Source organism: Drosophila bipectinata, chromosome 4, assembly GCF_030179905.1.
Source record: "Drosophila bipectinata strain 14024-0381.07 chromosome 4, DbipHiC1v2, whole genome shotgun sequence".
Classification (NCBI taxonomy): Eukaryota; Metazoa; Arthropoda; class Insecta; order Diptera; family Drosophilidae; genus Drosophila; species Drosophila bipectinata.
In genome coordinates this window covers 8,496,496-8,518,287 of record NC_091740.1, presented here as the reverse complement: position 1 = coordinate 8,518,287, position 21,792 = coordinate 8,496,496, and the positions used below count along the sequence as shown (strand labels likewise).

Below are 21,792 nucleotides of genomic sequence, written 5' to 3'. Positions count from 1 at the left end.
TAGGCTCCAACATTGTCCATACATCTACTCGCTTCTCGTTCATGCTATTCGATGCTGCTGATCCCTTCATACATACGGATGCAATATGACCGACGATTCGACGATTCGACAGTAAGTCACTCCAGTCCTGTCTCGTCCCGCCAGTGGTTTTCCAAACGGTTGAATTGGTTTTGATTGTTCTGCCTTCCTCTTACGGCATTTTAACATTTTGTGTCCGAAAATTCCACAGTAATTGCACTTAATTGGTGTGTCTGCTTTGAATGTCTTCCTGTCGGTGAATGATCTGAAGCCAGATGCTCACTTTGCTTGCTATATGCATACGCCTTCAACTGTTGCTGTAGTTCATTTCTGTTCGTTATAGTATTGGTTATGAACAATAGACGCTACAGTCTAGTGTCGATTTGCGACGTGTGTTGAAGATGGCGGCCGGTGTCTCAGAGTCATCGTAGCGGAGAACAAATAATTCTTGAAATTTTATCCAGGTTATGCCAGCATAGCCGATCTGTCCCAACCATTGGCAAGCGCTCCCTTCTAGTGCTCCGCTTAGCGACATAACTAGTGCACTGCCCTCCAGGGGATGAAATGAAGCATAATGATAGCAAAGATTATAAAGTACATAGATGGGACATCAGGGCCCAAAACGGTCAACTTTTTGGGTCGAGCTTGTTGGTGAGGGGGGAAACGCACATGCATACGACTCTATTTTCAGAACTCTTTACATGTACCCGTCAACAAAAATGTGAACCTAAGTGTGTATGTGTTACTTCTCGCACGACAGGGTAAAAATGTTTTGGCTTCCAAATTTCAATTTCAATTTCTCGTTTCTGTTTTCGATGCGCCGCAGATCGAGACAGGATGGTAGCGTAATGCAAAGAGCAGTTACTCTATGTGTAATTTTTCTGTGTTCAAATCCTCGTAAGGACTTTGAACTTTTTCTTTCTTTTATAATTATTAATATTTTTTTATTTTTCTTTAATTGTAAAAGTTTTCTTTAATTTTACAATTGGTAAATTGTCTTATTCTTCATTATGTCCCTTTAATAAAATGCTAATAAAATTTCAAGTGAATCCTTCCGGCATTTTGTCATCCGACACGTCCGTCACTTATTTTTACTTTAATTGTTATAGAATGCAATTAAAAATAATAATAATAACGGAAAAATTAAAAGTAAAAAAAAAATAATAAAAAAATAAAAGTAAATATAACAAGAATCATAAAACTATAACTTTATCAAAATCGATTAACAACCGCCCGCTAATGAAGTCGAACCCAGGACCCATGAATAAGGACAACGCACTATCCATCTAGGCTACCGTCGAAGCCGATTTTATGATACTTAAAATTGGTGCTAAAGGAGGCGCTAGAATCTATACCAAAAACAGAGTTGACGAGTAAGGATAGTAAAAGATATTTCTGATCTCTTTACTCTTACATTGGTTCGATTACAACGTTTCAAACTTTCATCGTTCCAAAGATGTTACGATCTAAAAATAGAATTCTCTCTCTCCCTATCTCAACTGCCATCCGTTTGTCGTGGAACCCGCTCTCAAATGTTTTCATTATTACAGCGGGTTCCACGACGGAAAAAATGAAAACACATGAGAGCGGGTTCCATGACGCGGCCTACCAAAATGCCGTAGAACCCGCACTTATAGACATTTTTACAGCGGGTTTCACTACGAACTGAGACGATGTTAAGGTTATTTTACAATTTTGTATTCTTTTTTATTGGATTATAAATTTTGGAAAACACATTAAAATAATAAAACAATAATATAAATAGATTTAAAATTAAAAAAATTGGACTTCCCGAGCCTGGGAAGGGAATAGAAGGGCACACCAGCCAAGCACTCTACCACTCGGCTATTCCTCAATCGTTGCCGCGCGAAAAATTTCTCAAACTTAACTTGTCGCGCAATGGAACCCGCTCGTTCCAGCGGGTTCCACTGCTGGAACCCGCCATAGAAAATTTTTCTTTGTATGATATGTCCCATCTATGTACTTTATAATCTTTGATGATAGTAAAGCCTGGAAAAGACAACACAATTCCAACATCGTACAGACCAAAGAGCCTTATATCTCTCTGTTTGTCAAAACTTTTTGAAAAATGCTTGTTAACTCGCAAAATAGCACATCTGGAGCTTGCAATATTATCCCGTCAAAATAATTTGAGAGAGAAGATTAGGAAATAAGGGAACAGATTAACATCACAAATATTCTCAGCCTTCGAACAACGAGAATACTGTAACGCCATTCTCTCTGCAAGTCCCAAGCATTCTATTGTAATCAGCCAGATCGCCCAGAAATGAGCCAATTATATTCGCACGTCTGTGCTCTTTGATTACCGTTTTATTTCTGACTTTAATTCAAAAGATAAAGAATTCTCTAAGTCTAAATACATCAGTTTGGCGAGCGCTGCGCTGCCAGTTCAGCCGGCAGCGGAGCGGCTACATTATATTATATATTTCTTATATACATATACTTAGGTAGTATGTTGAGAGGGCGAGCATGTCACATGAGCATGCACGCTTAGTTTATGTAAATGTATAGAGAGAGAGAGAGAGTCTTATGCACACATGTCTTTGGCACATGCGGTCAGCGTTGGAATGCTGACTTAGCCTAACTCATAAGTGGGCGGTCATATTTCGCGCACTTGAATTGGTTTATTTGTTTGTGTTTCTACATATGTGCATATAAAATCTCCCTCCTTTTGAAAAATAACGTAGTCTAGTGAAGTTATTTTTAAAATTTTGTTTATTTTTTTTTTTATATTTTTTATTTGTAAAATTTAATTATTTTTTTTTTTTTGTATGCTAAAAATTGGCAATTTTATTATTATATTTGAAAAAAAAATTTTTTTTTAGTGTTTTCTTTTTCAATATATATGTATGTATATAGTATTTTTGAAATGTATGACCGTTGATTCTTATGAAATAAAAATTTGTATCCTATCCTTATGTACTGTTTGTTTTTTGTTTTTACTTCCGGAAATAACTATATTATCTCTATCATTAATTTGTTCAACTCTATAGGGCCCTGTGTATTGGAAGTCTAATTTATGTCATACTTCATTTTTAAGTAAAACTTTATCTCCTATTGATGGACTTATTTCTTTAGTTTTTTTTTATCATAATATTCCTTATTTTTCTGTATATTCGAGTCTGCTTATTCGTATCTTGCTACTTCATAGCATACTTTTGTATGCTACTTCTAATCTATATTTACTTTCCTTAGCGTAATCATCTATGTAATATATTGGATCTATGTTATATATTATTTACGCTATTATAATGCTTAGGTAAGTTACTTGTTTTTCCAAAGACAAGTTCATATGGACAATAGTCATGTGCCATAGATGGGGTCGTGAAACTTGGAGTCGTGGGGATTGAAACAGTATACGAAATATTGGATCCATACATCCCAATCAGTTTTATCAACCGATATATATGAACGTATGTATTCATTAAAAGTTCTATGACTTCTTTCGACTGTTCCAACTGTCTGATGGTGGTGTGCAGTAGATGTTATATTAGTTATTTTTAAATACTTGCACAGGACATTTATTATCGAATTTTTGTATTCTGTTCCCATGTCCGTAATGAACGTCTCCATTGGACCGTACTTCAGAATAAAATTTTCGAATATAGCCTTCGCTATATTACTCTTAAATTCCATAAATTATTGCCCATATTTTTGAAATCATCTGTTGAAATTTTTTCAAAGATGTGTTCCCGCGGTGCCATTTTCAAATGTATTTTTTTAATGTACCGGCTTCTGTTTCAAGCCTTGGAAATAGTTGTTCTAAGTCAATATTTTCATTTGCACATAAATCACCAATATCTATTCTTGCTATAATTCTCTTACCATATTTAAATAAACATAGCACATCTTTTATATGCAAGGTCACTACTTTACGTACTTCGTCTTTATTTATGACTTGGTATACGTTGGACTGAGAAGCTTTTTCTGAAGATTGCCTTGGCAATTCTACTTTTTCATTATCTGCGTAGACATTTCGTCTACTTTGGTACCTGGTAGTGACTTTCAGGATTTTATTTTGTATGTCTTTTAATTCGGATATTGTTATCCTATATAGGGCGTCTGCCACGAAATTATCTTTACCCTTTACATACTCGACAGTAAAGTCGTATTCTTCTAATTCTAGCCGCATGCGTGTTAATTTAGAACTAGTTTTTACCATAGAAAATAAATACGTTAAAGGTCTGTGATCTGTTTTAATTGTAAAATGTTTTCCATAAATATATGGACGAAAATGTAATATTGCCCAGTGGGTTGCTGCTAATTCTTGTTCTGTAGTACTCTTATTGCTTTCACCTTTTGTGAATGCTCTCGATGCGTAAGCAATGGGAAGTTGGAGTCCGTTATAGTTTTGGGTTAAAACTGCTCCACATGCTTGCTTACTTGCTTCAGTCATTATGCAAAATTCTTTGCTGAAATCGGGATATTGCAACAGGGTTGGTTCCATAAGATTCTTTTTTAAATACAGGAATGCTTTTTGGCATTCGTCTGTCCATAAGAATGGGACATTTTTTTTACTTAATCGTGTTAAGTGCCGTGAATAGTCGTCGAAGTTTTTTATAAAACGTCGATAATAGTTGCAGAATGCAACGAATCTTCTAGCACTGTCCCCAATGTCCGTGTGGTACGGGATAATTCATGATGACATCATACTTTTTGTCATCTGGAAGTATTCCTTTATCTGTGCACTTGTGACCAAGAAATGTCACTCCGTGCATAAAGAATGAACTTTTTTGTGGATGTAATTTGATGTTATTTTTTCTACAGAGTTCAAATACATTGGTAAGGTTTTTGATCATAGGTTTTTCTGAACATCCAATGACGATTAGATCGTCCATATAAAGGAATGCTTGGGATGGTTCTAGACCCGAGAATGCTATTGTCATCATTCTCTGAAATGAATTTGGTGCTATTTTTAAACCAAATGGCAATCGCGTGAAACGATATGAGCCGTTGTTGGTTGAGAATGACGTTATATTTCTTGATTTTTCTTCAAGCTCTATTTGACATAAAAATTTGACATCTATTTGACAAAAACCTGACATAAAGTCAAGGCATGAAAAGTATTTAGCTCTACCTAATTGATCAAATATGTCGTCAATCCTGGGTAGGGGAAATTTATCGGACAGAAGTTTTTTATTAATTTGGCGATAGTCTATTACTAATCTCCATTTTTCATCATTAGAACCTGGGAGTGATTTCTTAGGTACTAACAGAAGTGGGCTATTGTATTCAGATACAGACTCTTCAACTATATTGTCTTTAATAAGTTTATCTTCTTGGTTCTTTATTTCGTATTGATGACTGTAGGGTATTCTGTAGTTTTTTATGTACACTGGTTCTTTATCTTTATGTCTTAAATGTTGTTTGTAAAAATTATTAGTTGTGATTGATTCAGTTTCGAGTCCGAATATATCACTATATTTAGAACATATGTCGGTGAGCTTTGATTCAAATTGCTAAGGAAAGTTTTTCTTTAATTTGGATATGACTTCATCTGTTCTAGAACCTTTGATTGGTTGAATTATCTCGTAATTCGAAAGCGGTTCATACTGTATGATATTTATATCTATTAATTGGTCGGTACTGGTTGTATTCAGTATTCGCAACATAAATACCGGATACTATTTCTTGATTTGGACAACTTCAGATCTTGTGTGATATGAAATTATTACCAGAACTGAACTTTATTGGAACGTTTATTGGGTATTTTAAGTTATTTGGTCTTATTATGAACCAATCATTGGCTGGTTTACAATCTAATTTGCAATTAAACGTTTTTAAAAAGTCAACTCCTATAATTCCGTCGCATGGTATTGCGAAATTTTTTGAAACTAAATGGAAATTGTGCGGAATTGTATACTTGTCAGTCTGCAATTCAATTCGAACTAAACCATTGGACTTAATTACTCCCTGTCCAATGCCTTGTATATCTATTGTTCTATCTTGCTTGATGTTTTTCTGAATTATATGAAAAGCATCTGAATTATCTTTTAGTAATGAAATGTCTGCTCCTGTATCTAGAAGAAATGTGAGTGTTGTGACTGCGCCGATAGAATACGGGAGTCAATGATTAGCAGAAGTCTGCTATGGGGACTTTGCTGTTGCCGTTTTATAAAAACACAGGGTTGGTTTCAAGTATGTCACTGAATTTAATTTGAATTGATTTTAGAGATCAAACAATGTTGGCAGTATAACAAATGTGTTTCAAAAAATGTGTGTAATGGGTAATAATTGGAAGAAGCTTAGAAGTCGTAAGGAAGAAGCTTAGAGATGTCCCGCTTTCCAAAGGGACCGGGGTCTCGAGATCGATAGACATCAAGCAGGTATCGATTGTAGGGCTGTGGTATGCACTAACAACGTAATGAACATTACGACAACAAAAATGACCGTACATGCCGCCCCGCAATGCTGGGTCCAGCATTAAGACATCCTTCTAATGGTAACTGAAAGAAACAGGTGAAATGTTTGCTGTGGTATGGATGTGAGATCAAATGCGTGTATCACTATTGTTCAAGATTAGCTTCCTCGACTTTAGATTCCGTGTAATTCGGGATGGGTAATCTGCAGATCTTGGATACTGATCGCTTATATGTACCCGAACCTGTATAGATTGTTGCAACTCGTACCATCCCATCGGCTCCAGGGTGTAATTCTGTAACACGACCTAGTTTCCAATCGGTTGGACCTGTCCTGTCGTCCTTGATAATAACTAGGTCATTGACCTGTAGGTTTTCTTCCTCTTGTCTCCACTTAGGGCGTGCCTGAAGGTGAGACAACCAATCTGAGCTCCACCTTTTCCAGAACTGGCGTAGGATCCGTTGTCCCTCCATGAATTGTATGTTGAGCGACTTGTCCTTGTCACTGGGGGTAGGAAGCGATTGCATGGAGTCTCCGATGAGAAAATGAGCTGGAGTCAATACTTGCAGATCGTTAATATCCGCGGTCAACGGGCATAATGGCCGAGAGTTAAGACAGGCCTCGATCTGGATAAGAACGGTTGATAATTGTTCATAAGTCATTGGGTATCTTTTGAAGGAACGATGAAGATGAGACTTTACGGCTTTGACGTTAGCCTCCCAAAGTCCTCCGAAGTTTGGGCTGTGTGGGGGGTTAAAGTGCCACTGAATATAGCGCTTTGTGAGTTCTGGGACGACTGTCTGGTTGATTTCCTGCCGGAACTCGTTAGACCACAACTGTAGGGATTTATCTGCTGCTATAAAATTTGTGCCGCAGTCACTGTACATGTGCCGCACAAAACCGCGGCGTCCATTGAACCGTTGGAGAGCCCAGAGAAAATGTTGTGCTGTGAGGCCTGTCACCAGCTCCAAATGGATAGCTTTACTGGCGAGGCAAATGAATACAGCAATATAGGCCTTGTATGTAGTGTGTCCTCTGAACCTCGAGGCCTTGACATCGATAGATCCTGTGTAATCCACACCTGTAGCTTCGAACGCTCTTTTCGGCGGATTAACACGATGCTATGGAAGATCACCCATTAATTGTCGAGAGGGTTTAGGGCGATGCTGAAAGCAAGCCACACACTGTCGGAGAACTCTTTTTACCGCTTGTTTGCCATTAATGATCCAAAACTGCTGATGGATGATCGCACGGGTCAGTTGCACACCCCCATGCATGGTGTTCAGATGGGCGTTTTTTATGACGAGGTCCGTAAAATGATGTGACTTCGGTAGGATGATGGGCGTGCGTTGTTGAGTGGTGAGCTGCGAAGCGTTTCGAAGTCTGCCCCGCACTCTGAGGATCCCTTGGGCGTCTATGAATGGCGACAGTTGGCTAAGCTTGTTAGATTTTGAGAGCGATTTGTTTGCTCGCAACTTGGACAGTTCGTGAGAGAATGCTTCCTGTTGGACAACGCGAACCAGAGTATACATTGCCTTGGAAAACTCCTTTACGCTAATTGGTCCGGAAAGCCGAGCCTCCCTTTTGCAGCGAGTATTATGGATAAAGCGATTAATGAATGCTGTGGAAAATACAAGTCGACTGTATGACGAAAATGACTCAACAAAGGAATCAGTGGATGCACAGGTGTGAGCGTGGATAACTTTTGCTGCCTGTTCCTCGCAGATTGTGCTCGGATCTGGAGAAGTAAAAGTTACCTTGGGCCAATGATCTTCGGGTTCCTGCAACCAGTCTGGGCCGCTCCACCAGAGCTTATCCTGCGCGAGCTGTAGTGGGGTTAAACCACGCGTTGCACAATCCGCAGGGTTGTCCTGCGTAGACACATGACCCCACTGGGAAGCAGAGCTGACCTCTTGGATGCTGCCAATTCGATTGGCTACAAAAGTCTTCCACCTGCATGGATCTCCATATATCCAGTGAAGCACGATCATGGCGTCTGACCAGTAGTACACTGTGACCCGCATCTGAGGCACGTGAAGTTGCTGCTGGATCCATGTGGCGAGTTTGGTAGCTAGAACTGCTCCGGAAAGCTCCACTCGCGGTATGGTGAGAGGCTTTGTTGGTGTAACCCTAGTGCGAGCTGCGACTAAGTGTGTATGTATAATTCCAGCAATGTCGAGTACTCGAAGGTAGGCACACGCTGCATACGCGAGGGACGACCCATCGGAGAACATGTGCAATTGAAGAGATATCACGTTGCTGAAATCGCAACCGAACCAGCGTGGTATGCGAATGTGTTGAACTTCTGGAAGATGTTCGAGATATCGCTGCCAACGCGCTGCCAAAGACTCTGGTAGCATGTCGTCCCAATCGAGTGCACGGTAAGTGCCATCAGTTTGCTGCATACGGAAGCTCCATACGTCCTTGAGGAGAATTTTTGACATGACTATCAAGGGTGCTAAAAATCCTAATGGATCGAAGAGCCGCGCCACTGTTGATAAAAGAGCCCTTTTCGAAAGTGTGGGATTGATCGAGAAATGGATTTTGAATCCGTAGACGTCCGGGTTTGGCTGCCAGTACAGTCCAAGCGTTTTAATGCTGTCTTTATTGTCCGAAGATTGAGTGGTTGCAGAGGTCTACTTTAGGAATATCGCTAAGCAACGCCGGGTGGTTCGCTGCCCATTTTCGAAGATGCATACCAGCCGAGCGGAGGGCTGCTATGACCTCGTTTCGCACTCGAATGGCACCGTCCGTGGTCTCATGGCCGCTTTGTACGTCATCAACATAAATCTCCCTTTTCAGTACCTTTTCTGCTAGCGGATAATTTTCTCGTTCGTCCTGAGCTATTTGGTGGATCACCCGAATCGCTGTGTATGGCGCTGATGCTGTTCCGAAGGTAACTGTGGTGAGACGGAACTCTTTTAACTCTCCGGTTTTGTCACGCCACCAAATGCGCTGGAATTGAGAGTCCTCTGGATGCATTTCGATACATCGGTACATCCTTTAGATGTCCGCCACGAAAACATAGCGATAACAACGCCAATTTAGTATCACTCCTCCCAAATCGTTCTGTAGAGCTGGGCCAGTACATAAAATGTCATTCAGTGATTTCCCGTTGGAGCTCTTACAAGAGGCGTTGTAGACTACCCTGAGTTTAGTCGTCAGGCTGTCCTCCTTCAGGACTTCATGGTGTGGAATCGTGCTGCAGAAGACGCCGAGCTTCCCATTTGTGTTGATATGAGAGTGACTGTCTTCGCTTGTAGTGACTTCTTGTATTTGCTGCAAGTCAAAATATTCCTCGATTGCTTGGAGATATTGTTGATGAAGCTTATCGCGCTGCTGCAATTTTCGCTCTAGTGTGTAGAAATGATTTAAGGCTATATGTTTTGATCGGCCTAGAACTTGTGACGGGTCGAACAAGGTTTTCAGTTGTAAGCGAACCATGTATTTCCCGTTGGGCTGTCGAACATGGGTTTGACGAAAGTGTTCTTCACACCATCGTTCCTCTGTGGTGAGTTGGCGTTCAGACGGCACGCTATCTAGTTCGAAGAACCTTTGCACCAGATGATCAAGCGTCGTGGTGTTACAACGGACAGTGATGGAGTGTGTCATGGATTTCCTCACTGGTCCAAAAACAATCCAACCAAGAAGAGTGTTTTGTGCGATGGGTTCCTCATGAGTTCCTCGTCGAATTTCTGGGAGCATCAATTGTGGAATAAGATCAACGCCCACAAGCACGTCAATACGACCGGAGCGGGCAAAATTGGGATCGGCGAGTTGCAATCTTTTAAGGTGTTGGAATGAGCGAGGGTCGACATCCGATTTTGGAAGGTGCCCTGTAAGTGTACGGAGAATAAATGCAGTGGATACAAACGATGTGAACTGGGAACCTGAAATCGAGCTTAGGACAAAATTGGTACTATGTCGACAACGATTGTGAGAGGAGTCGCCGATCCCTGTTATTTCCGCAGATATAGGGGTGCGTGAGAGACCCAGCGTCTGTACTAAGCTTTCGGTGATAAGTGTTCCTTCCGAGCCATGGTCAATCAACGCTCTGGCTAAAACAGATTGTCCCGTTTGGTCGTTGACAATTCGGATTAGGGCCGTGGCGAGAATCGTGGTGGATGGATTTTGATAGGTGGCAACTGCGCTGAGGAGTTGCGTCTCGTTCGAAGCAGTTAAGCCGGGGGCTAAGCTGTGCTGTTGAGACAAAACAGATGAGCGGGATGCTACGCTCTGTTGGGTGCCCTGCGCGCTATGGACACCGTTCGTTGGCTGTCGCGATAGGGCAGAGTTGGTAGGCTGGGTTGCTATGTTCGGAAAATGCAGTAGCGTATGGTGGCGTTGGCCGCACTGTAAGCAATTGCGAGTGCTGCCGCAGTGACTTAGCGCGTGGCCTGTGCTGAGACAATTGAGGCATGCTTTTATGCGATCGACGATCGTCTTACGAGCAAAGCAATCCTTCGCGAGAAAACTGGGGCATCTCCGGAGAACATGGTTTCTTTGGCAGAAAGTGCACTGGGGTGCTCCCATTTCCGTAGTCACTTGAAAACTGTGGCGGTTAGTGGAATTGAAGTTGGATCGGTTAGGCGCACGTGGATGGGAAGATTGTCCTGGTGCTGAACGAGTTCCAAGTGGTTGATTTCGATTTTCGATTAGGTCGATGCTAACTAAGCGCTCCAGCAGGAAAGTCTCCAACATCGAAAAGGTTGGAATCTCGGTGGAGCTCCCCAATGAGTGCTCCCACGCTTGCGTAGTGCTGCTTGGTAGTTTGGTTAACAGATGATGCACTAGCCAGTGATCGCAGGAATCAATGTTTATTTTTAAACGTCGAAGATCACTAATGCAAACATTAGCCAGGGTTAGCACGCGCCTGATACCTTCTGAAGCTTCCTTGGGAACCGACTCAAGCCCATACAGTGCCGCCATGGTGTGCATAAAGTGGAGACGTGGATTGTTGTAGCGCTTGACGAGGAGATCCCAGGCTACCGTATACCCAGAATCCGTTAATGCCATGTGACTGACATCCTGGTCCCGTCCTTCGGGCAAGGCCTGCTTGAGAAAGTGAAACTTCTGGATGTTAGAGAGAGTGTTGTTGTCATGGATGAGTTGTAGGAAACCATCGTAAAACGAGGGCCAATCCGTAAAGCTTCCCGAAAAGCGTGGAGCTGGAAGCTTCGGAAGCGGAATGTTGGATGATAAAATTGGAGTGACGGACTCGATTGGTGGGGAACCTTGGGCTGTCACTGAGAACTTGTTGTCGTATTCTTCCGAGATGTTGCAGAAGATGTGCTGGTGCTCTTCAACAAACCGCTCGTATAGGTTGTCTGAGAAATATACATGTTGACTGGGACACAGCTGATCGACCAATTGTTGGTGATTCGCATCAAACAGGGTGGATAAATCCTTTAACGTGCTAAGGCGCTGAAGAAAATAATGTTTGGATTTTCGGGATTGGCTATCCTTCTTGAAGTTACGCTCGAGTTGCGTCAACCTGTTCCATAAATCCTTCTGTCTCGCGTGCAAACCAGCAAACTGGTCGGATGGGGAAGGATTGGCTTGTGTGCCTGTCTTTACATCGTCGATACCCATAGTTTTATTGAATTTACAACAGCACGCTTGAAATCACAGCCCTCACATACAAACACTCACCGGCTTCCAGTCAGTCTGTGTAGCAGTTTCCAGTTTCAATTCGTCGTTCCTTTGGTCCGTTATTCGTCTCGCAGCAATCTCTCCTTCCTTTGTCCGTTATTCGTCTCGCAGCGATCCCTTGTTCTTCGGTCCGTTATTCGTAGAAAGCGTGGTTACACGTGGCATAGGTTAATAGCCGTTTGTTTCAGATTAATTTGAGCCCAATTGTTAGTTCCAAATCAATTCAAATTCCATTCATTGGCACATTTAACAACAGGTTCCCCTCATGGGCCACCAAAAATGTTGTGACTGCACCGATAGAATACGGGAGTCAACGATTAGCAGAAGTCTGCTATGGGGACTTTGCTGTTGCCGTTTTATAAAAACACAGGGTTGGTTTCAAGTATGTCACTGAATTTAATTTGAATTGATTTTAGAGATCAAACAATGTTGGCAGTATAACAAATGTGTTTCAAAAAATGTGTGTAATGGGTAATAATTGGAAGAAGCTTAGAAGTCGTAAGGAAGAAGCTTAGAGATGTCCCGCTTTCCAAAGGGACCGGGGTCTCGAGATCGATAGACATCAAGCAGGTATCGATTGTAGGGTTGTGGTATGCACTAACAACGTAATGAACATTACGACAACGAAAATGACCGTACAGTGAGAATATTATTTGAGGCGGAGTTTTTGAATACTACCAACATATTAAGACTTAACCCTTTATATGGCCTTGTTACATATCTGCAACATACCGTTTAAATTCAATTATTTTTCAACCTGCGTTAAAAAACTGTCTAAAATCTTTTTGATGCAGTTCAGCAACTTTCGTTTTTTATATAACAAGTGTTGGTCAGTCAGAATTCTGTCCAATACTCAACAGGTGATTACTTTTCTCGCCAATTTGGTGAATGTGGTAATCTGAATTGGTTGTGCAGTTTCTCATCCAAAATATAAAAAATCAAAAAAAATTGAATTATTGATTCAATTAATGGTTAAAAATAGGTAAATATTATATTATGTTGCATATTTTTGAGTTTTTGTGTTTTTTGCATTATAATACAAATAAATCAACAATTTCGCTTAGTTTAAAAAAATCGCTTTTTTTCGCTTATTTAAAAAAAATTAAGAAAAACCCACCTTAAAAAAAAAATAAGAAGAAGTGTATTTTTTATTTTCACTTATCTACCGAACAAAAAAAAAATGAAGAAAATCGGAGTTATTGCCTTATAAAGGTTTAAGTTGATTGTGTGTACTTTTTTATTTAACTTTGTGTACCTAAAGGAGCCTGGTAGTTTTCCGATCTACCCTGAATGACACGTACATTAGAGGAGTTATTATTTTGACCGCGGCTTTGATTACCGATAGCTTTATAATTTCCTCTATACTGGCCCCTGCCTCTATTGTTATTATTATAACGACGATTACTGTTTTTTTGGGTATTTATTCTATCTCGGTAGTTTCCTCGACTACCTCTTTTATAGGGTCGTTGACCACTGAAGTATAGAACAGTATTAGATTGTCCTGTTGCATCTGTGCAACTATTGACAAACTTAGTCGTTGCTTGGTCTAGAGTGCTGAATGTTCCAGCCTCCATTATGTATTTAACTTTTTCTATAGAGCAATTTTTAATAATTGCACTGACAGCATGCTCTGTGCTGTATTTAGTGGCTGTTTCGGAGGAAAGTCCATCGTCGACGTAGGCTAGGGCCTTTGCCAACTTCTCTACCTCTTGTACATATTGATTGGCCGTTTTTTGCTTTTGCTGAAGGTTCATTGGTTTTGCAGTTATTCCTGATACTGAATCACCTTTTATTTTACTTTTCAATTTACCAATTATGTCAACAATAGTTGATTCTGTGGTAATGAGCTTTCTTGTATGGCCTTTCAATTTTGACTTTATTTAGTTAATGGCTGTTGTTTCATGTGGGCCTTTTAATGAATCAATTATATTCAATGCGTCTATAAAACTTGTCAGATTTTCTGCCTTTCCATCAAACTCTGGCAGCAGAGATGAGGCAATCTTTAGGTATTCTACCTGTGACATGTTTACGACTTTTTCAGATATTGATTCTGACTCAGATTCGGATACCTCGGGAAAATGTATTACCGCTGGTATCGTGAGATCCTGTAGATCTTCTTCTTTACTCTGATATTCTGAATCGCTTGCGATTTCTGAATCGCTTACAGCTTCTGTATCTGTTTTTTTTTTCTTCGATTACTGCTAGTGTGTTTAGTATCGAAGGTATTGTAATTTCTAGTAAGTATTTTGTCTTTTTATTCTGAAGGTTATTTTTCAACCTCTGTAAAAATCTAGATACATACGACCAATGGTGAGAGTTTAACTTTTTTCTATTGTCGTGTATCAATGAACGTGCTTGGTTGAAACAAGCAACTAGCGTTGTTGCGTGTTTATTCACTGTTACGCTAGATACGCTTCTGTTTTGCGTTAAGCATTTATACGACTTATCGAATTGTGTTTTAATATCAACTAATTTGGCGTTCAAATTATTCCTTTCCATTGCAATTTATAATGGAAAATAATGAAATAGTTCTTCGCCGTGTCTTTAGTTATCTATATATATTTTTATTTTTAAAGTTCTCTCTTTCATCTATCTATGCAGTTTTACAATTAAAATTGTACATTCGCCCAGTATTGGACTAGTTTCTTTTACTTTTTTGATATATACATACGGAAATGTATTCAAAATTATTGCTTTAATTGTATTAGCGAAGTACAAAAGAGGGCTGAACATACGGTTATATGTTTCCATATCCTTGTGTATGTGCAGAATGCTAACTGCACGAATTCCGAAATCTGGGTCCTGTACTAAAACATCGTTTAAATATGAACCTATTTGTATTTCGGGCATTGCCTTAAATTCAAAATTCAATTATTCAATCAAGTTGTATTTCAATGATACCACATAGATAGATTAAACAAATTAGCGAGTGGAATTAGATTATTCATAAAATTGTCATTTTATCAGCTTACCTATGTAGATTACAATGTTCTTTTTTTTCGCTTTTTGTTTTATATTTTTTTTCTTAAATTTTATCCAAGTCATTTGCTTGGCTCTGGTATCTTTTCTTGATACATTTATTGTGGTATTTATATACTTTATACAATAGATTTGTGTTATTAACTTCTACTTTGTTGATAACATTGGCTGTAGTTTTACAGTTTTAACGTCCACAATGCCCATGTTGGCAAAATTTTCTGATAATTCTAATTCTATATCTTTGCTTATCTTATTTGTCTCTATAGACATTTAGTTTTTATACATATTTTCCTGCCTATTGTTTCGAATGGCTTTTCGGGCCAAACGGCTTACCGGTCGACTCAATTGTCGTCGGAAATAACATTGACTTATATATATATATATGATTATTATTATTAGTTTAGCTATCTAGGCGTTGGGCGCACGTAGTTGCGCTGTCGGGTTGTCCTGCACTCTATGTAGTGCCGCCGGCATCTGCACCCTTTGTGGTGCTGTCGACTTCTTTAGGCGCAGCATGATTTGCCGGCGGTGCCGTTGCTGGGTTCACTGGCTTTTGTTGCTGTTCCTGGTACCTGGTATGCATGTCTCCATGCAGTACGCGCTGTATAATGGGCCTTCACAGTCAGCTGGACATCTGGCTTTGTAAGGCTTTATCCTTTTCCGATCTGGACGATGAGTTTTTGGATTAATTATTTTATTTTAAATTGTGTGTGAGTTACAGGTTAAGTCAGTGGCTTTTTTCTTTAACAAGTGTTTGAGTTCGTCGATGTGTTCGAGTTCGTTGAAAAGTTTTTGAGCAATATTCCACTTTGGGGGATTTTTGCTTTTGTTGATGGTCTTTACGATCTCAGACTTGCGTTTTCTGAGACGTTCTTTGACCCCACTACGCCTTTTGCTCATTGCCTGTACTCACTCAGAATTATTTCCGTTTTGTTCATGTTCAGTTGTTGACTGTATCGTTGGAAGGCATCTCTGCAACGCTGCTTCTCCTGCTTCTGCTTCTTCTTATTCTCGGTCTTGTTCTTCTTCAGTTGCTGACTGTATCGTTGGAAGGCATCTCTGCAACGCTGCTTCTGCTTCTTCTTATTCTTGATCTTGTTCTTCTTCAATTGCTGACTGCTGCTGTTGCAAGTGCAGTCCTAAGTCCTCCAGGTGCGAATTATATTCGCACGTCTGTGCTCTTTGATTACTGTTTTATTTCTGATTTTAATTCAAAAGATAAAGAATTCTCTAAGTCTAAATACATCAGTTTGGCGAGCACTGCGCTGCCAGTTGAGCCGGCAGCTTAGTTTATGTAAATGTATAGAGAGAGAGTCTTATGCTGACTTAGCCTAACTCATAAGTGGGCGGTCATATTTCGCGCACTTGAATTGGTTTATTTGTTTGTTATATGCATTCAGGGTACAGTGTTACCTCGCTACATGTTTCTACATATGTGCATATTACACTACCGAGTTTGGCTTAATGGATTCATGCACAAAATTGAAACGCATTTACCAACATACACTCACAAGATACAAGTATCTCAAGAGTCAAGAGTCGTACCTTTACAATAGGGTATTTTCACTGAGATGCAACGCAGCTACTTCGGGTGACTACATCAGAGAAGCTGGAGTTCCAAGGGCAAGGGCATTCGGCCCCTGTCTATATGGTAACAAGACTGGTAACTGATCTAGCGAGCTTTTTTTAGTTTTAAGTTAAATCAGAAGCGAAAAGGTTGCAATAAGCTAAGACTAATTCGAGAATAATGTAAAAAGATATCCAACATAACCGTAAGCAAAATAAAACCTGCGAGACCACTCAAAAGCCATAACTTTACATTTCAGAAGTTGGATACTCTTGCGTTACTTATGCAAAAATTGGAGAGATAGTTGGAAAATTTAAAAAAAAACCAAATCGTCGACGTGGAAAGAAGGTAATGGGAAGCAGTCCCAGAGATTACTCGTTCCTTGTGCGTATTTAATTTTTCGTTAAGTCAAAAGTTGGAATAAGCTTTGCTATCAACAACTCTTAAACAAATGAAAAACTACGCTTCCCTATCTACATTTTTTATGAAGAAAACTTTTTCCAACCCAATTTCTGAGAAAATTTTTCTCAGTGGAAACATTTTGATTTTTAAGTTTGGGCTGTCTAATGAGTCAAATGAGAGCAAATAAGAGAGCTTCTAAAAAAATTTAAGAGTGCTCACACTGTCAGTGTGCCGGCAGCGCTGCGGCAAAATTTTCGACCCTATGCACGCGTGCTATGGAAAATGAGAGTTTGCCCCCCACTGGTATACATAAAAAGTGTGTATATGGGCGTCGTGGTAAAATTTGTCAGAGCAGAGCAGAGTAAGTGCAGCGACTAGAAACGTGAGCCAACGAGGGGAATGTCGCAAAAGGCAGCCATTTCACAACTGCAAAATGACATGAAAGAGCTGAAGAACATGATGGCGCAGTTGCTGAGTATGCAGAGGCAGAATGCAGATGCTGAGACAGGAGCTAGCAGGCAGCAACGCGCAGAGGAAGTCATGTAGAATATCAGATGTGAAGATATTCCTAATCTACAAGCAGAAAACAACGTTCGACATGCGTCGGTAAAAGAGATATTTGGTAACGTAATTTTGTAACTTTTATTACTGGTGAACATGGCCAACGCAACCAGGCGAGCTAAAGAGACAGTTTTTCCGATTGTCAGCCCTAGGAGTACGGAACAATTTGAGCGAAGCAGCTGTTATTAGATATGTTCGCGCAGGTTTGAAGCACCGAGAGTTGCAAAACAGCATTGCACCTATACATTTTTCAACAATAAAGAAACTTAGATAGGCAGCCATATCTTATTTTGTAAACAGAGGCCGAGCAATAACCAAGAAAAAGGAGTTCATACCGAAGTTTACCAATATAGAGACGAAGCAAGATGGCCAAATTGAAGAATGCTAAGACGTATTTCAAGTGTGGAAAGTCGGGACACTTTGCCAATTCGTGCCCAAGTAAGGAGCAGAAGCCCCGCTGTACCAAATGCAATGCTTTTCACGCAATCACAGAAAGTTGTCAAGCTGCAAATGCGTTTAGGAGGATCAAATCAGGACAAGTTATTCACTAAAATGGTATACATAAATTCGAAAAGCTATAACGCGTTTATTGATACTGGTAACCAGGCTAGTATTCTGCGACAGTTAGTTGCCAAAGAATTAAACGCAGATCGGCGTAACTGCTCTATAAAGATAAGCGGCATATGTGGAGGATCATTTATTCTTACCGAAGATGTGGTTATAGGAGAAGTGGAAAAACCATTGAAGCCAATCTATACGTAGCTGACGACGACCTTTTGCAAGAAGACCTTTTGTTGGAACCGGATGTCCTTTATAAGCGCTCAGTTGTCCCTTAAGTTTAAGCCAGGCGACGCCGAAGTCAAGCGAGCTGTAATCCAACCAGAAAACATTACAAGCGAAAGTGGTACCCTTAAGCTTCTCGCTAATATTAATAATGATCAGGAAAGAAAACAAATTATTATTAAGCAAGTTCGAGGATGTTTTTTCTACAGGATTGCAAAAAATAGAAAAAAAACAAACATTGTCCAAGCCAATATAGCTGTTAAGAGTAACCTGGTAGTTTTTCAGCCACCTTACCGAATTCCCGAGCCGAAGAAGGAAGTAGTCGCCGAGATGTTGGACGAGTTGTTGCAGCAGGATACTATCCAGCCATCTACGTCAGAGTATGCCAGCCCGGTGGTACTCATCAAGAAGCTGAACGGTAGTGATCGACGCCCTGAGAGCAGAAGATTTACGGGAACGACTCCCGTTTGGGTTAAAGAATTCCTCAGTAATTTTCAATCGTCTTATGGCAGAACTACAGATGCGCGTGCAGAAAGGAGACATAATCACTAAATGAATGACATCCCAATTGGCAGCCATTGTTTCTTTTGCGGGGCAATTAAATCCGAAAAGAATTATCACAGTTACGAACTAGAGCTTCCAGCTGTCGTTGAATCCTTGGAGCGGTTGAAGTACTAAGTTTATGGAAAGAAGGTTCAAGTCGTTACCGATTGTAATGCCTTAAAATCATCAATGGATAAGAAAGAATTTATACCACGAATTGCACGATGGTGGTTAAGAATTCAAGAATATGACATCGAGATTGTACATCGGGCGGGAATAATGATGTGCGACGCAGATGCTTTGAGTCGAGCACCGTATGCATGACCCACGAGGTTGAGATGGCATGTCTGAAAATTGTCAGAACCCTTATAGACGTACATAGGTGACTGGTTAAAAAGTAAAAAATAGGTAACTGGTAAAAAGATTCCAAACATTGTAACTGATATGAAAAGTGCGAAGACAACTGAAAACGGCGAGTAAGTGATCAAGCAAGATCGCCTTTTTCGAAAACACGACAACAAGTTAAATTCCGGGGCGAGTTCTATGTGGGCACTCACGTACTTTTTGTATTTTAGCCAGTTCGTTTTTGGCGTCGTCAGGCTAAAGGGATGTTCGATTATTTCTGGGCTTTAAAGAAGCGTTAGAAGCACAGGCGAGTGGTCTGATGATAATTCCAAGACTGCTTTGGAACTTATTAGACTGCGAGGTATGTTTTTTATCACTGCAAAATCAATAAGGTCTGGAAACTTGCGTGAGTAGGTTGGCCAGTATGTGGATCTTCCAGGGGAAACATAGTCCATTTTATTTCTCACATTTATCACATTGCTTTGGGAGTCTTAAGACGTGAAACCTAGTGCGCCAAACATGGCTTTGTAGTCTCCTGCGGGTATGAAACGATCCCCAAGTGAATTGTAGAAACTGATATGAAAAGTGCGAAGAAAACTGAAAACGACAAGTAAGTGATCAAGCAAGATCGCCTTTTTCGAAAACACGACAACAAGTTACTGTGGGTTGTGCCGTCTGGACATATGAGCACAGAGAAAACAATAAAACGCGTTCTTAATTTTGTTTGGTTTCCCCGATAAATTCATACATAGGATGCGCGTTTAATAAAACCGAGTCATCACCGATCGAGGTACCGCCTTCACTTCAAAAGAATTTCGAAAATACTGAAAGTCGAACAATGTAAAGCATATCCTTAACGCTTTAAGGACACCAAGAGCAAACGGTCATAGATATCGAACAAGTAGGATTATTTTGTCCATGGAACTGCCTTCGAAGGACCACAAAAAGCAATGGTACGAAATGCTATCCAGTGGAGCATTATTACCATGGTAAATAGCACAACTAAGTGTTCCCCATTTCAGCTTCTTTTTGGATACGAGCCCTGTGATATCCTGAAGAATACGTTGACGAGCGTGATCCAGAGTCAAGAGCAGAGCCACATGGCTGATGTCGAGATGGAGAAGCTAAGAGCAGATGCTGCAACTAGGGTCAACGATTAAAGAGCTGCAGCCAAGATAGGTTATGATGCAAAACCTGCGAAGCAACCACCTATAAGCTTGTAGATATTGTGTTGTAGCATGGAAACTTCCAGTCCCAGTAGCATGGAAACTTCCAGAACATTGGAGCCTTGCTACAAAGGACCTTTTATTGTCAACAAGGTTTTACTCAACGACAGATGTCTAGTGGAAAATATCTCCCTTGCGCAACGAAAGCAGCGCCATTAAAAGTCAGCTTATCCATCCGATAAGATGCTGGTGTAAAATTTCTGAGGATGACCAAGATGACGACGGGGACTGGATAGACGACGAAATCTTCGATTCTCGCGAGGATGCTGAGAATTTATCAGAAATGGCCGAATGTAATCAGCTGAGCAGAAAGCGAGACCATCGCGGAAAATAACAGAGGGAGACTGGTAACTGATCCAACTAGTTTTTTTAGTTTTAAGCTAGAAGCGAATCCGAAAGGTTTCAATAAGACTTATTCGACAATAATGTAAAACGATATCCAACATTACCATAAGCAAGAATAAACTGAAACCACTCAAAAGTCATAACTTTGAACATGTAATCTTAATTCTTAAAAGACAAACATGTCCTCCGAAGTAATGTAGCTTGGAGTCCACCTCGATGGAAGACTAACCAGGCGTAAGCACATCAAATGCAAGAAGATCCACCTAAAACTAGAAGTTAGCAACCACTACTGGATCATAAACTCACGATCGCCATTGTGCTTGGACTGGTCTTTTTCGGATGTTAATCTGTTCACTTGGCGATGGTTCAGTGGTTTCTTCGGAAGACGAATTGGTGTGCCGGGATAATATTGCAAGCTTTCAGATGTGGTATTATGTAAATTAACAAGCATTTTTAAACAAATAAGGCAAACAAGATAGAAGGCTTATTGGTCTGTATGATGACGGAATTGTGTGGTTTTTTCCAGGCTTCGGTATCATTATAATGACGGATTTGTTCCACTTTTTTGGGAATTAGCCAAGATTAATGATTCCATTAAATAGTTTGCAGACGACTTCTATGGCGCATCCACAGGGGGTACTTTGTGCTTCTTGGCGAAAGATTCTGGATTCCGAGCTTTTCCATTTGCTGATTAGATTTGTAGTATTTGTTTCGGTCTACTTCCTTCCTATGAGGAGTAGAGATTTTAGCAGCCGCAACGAGTACTTCTTCCAGGGCGCTCGTGGTGTAGTCGATGTCGATTCCATGTTAAATTCCGGGGCGAGTTCTATGTGGGCACTCACGTACTTTTTGTATTTTAGCCAGTTCGTTTTTGGCGTCGTCAGGCTAAAGGGATGTTCGATTATTTCTGGGCTTTAAAGAAGCATTAGAAGCACAGGCGAGTGGTCTGATGATAATTCCAAGACTGCTTTGGAACTTATTAGACTGCGA

The 21,792-nt window shown here is 40.3% G+C and overlaps 2 protein-coding genes across 2 annotated transcripts; both read right to left on the bottom strand.

Moving 5' to 3' along the window:
• Window positions 1-6,545: 6,545 nt before the first annotated feature.
• On the bottom strand, window positions 6,546-9,381 carry LOC122322141 (uncharacterized). Its single transcript, XM_043213580.1, has 4 exons — window positions 9,099-9,381; window positions 7,605-9,001; window positions 7,101-7,520; window positions 6,546-7,025 (listed from the first exon to the last, which is right to left on the bottom strand). The coding sequence occupies exons 1-4, from the start codon at window positions 9,379-9,381 to the stop codon at window positions 6,546-6,548; spliced, it is 2,580 nt and encodes an 859-aa protein (XP_043069515.1).
• A 21-nt stretch (window positions 9,382-9,402) lies between these two features.
• Window positions 9,403-11,991, bottom strand: LOC122322140 (uncharacterized). Its single transcript, XM_043213579.1, has one exon. It carries the CDS (start codon window positions 11,989-11,991, stop codon window positions 9,403-9,405), a length of 2,589 nt encoding a protein of 862 aa, XP_043069514.1.
• Window positions 11,992-21,792: the final 9,801 nt, after the last annotated feature.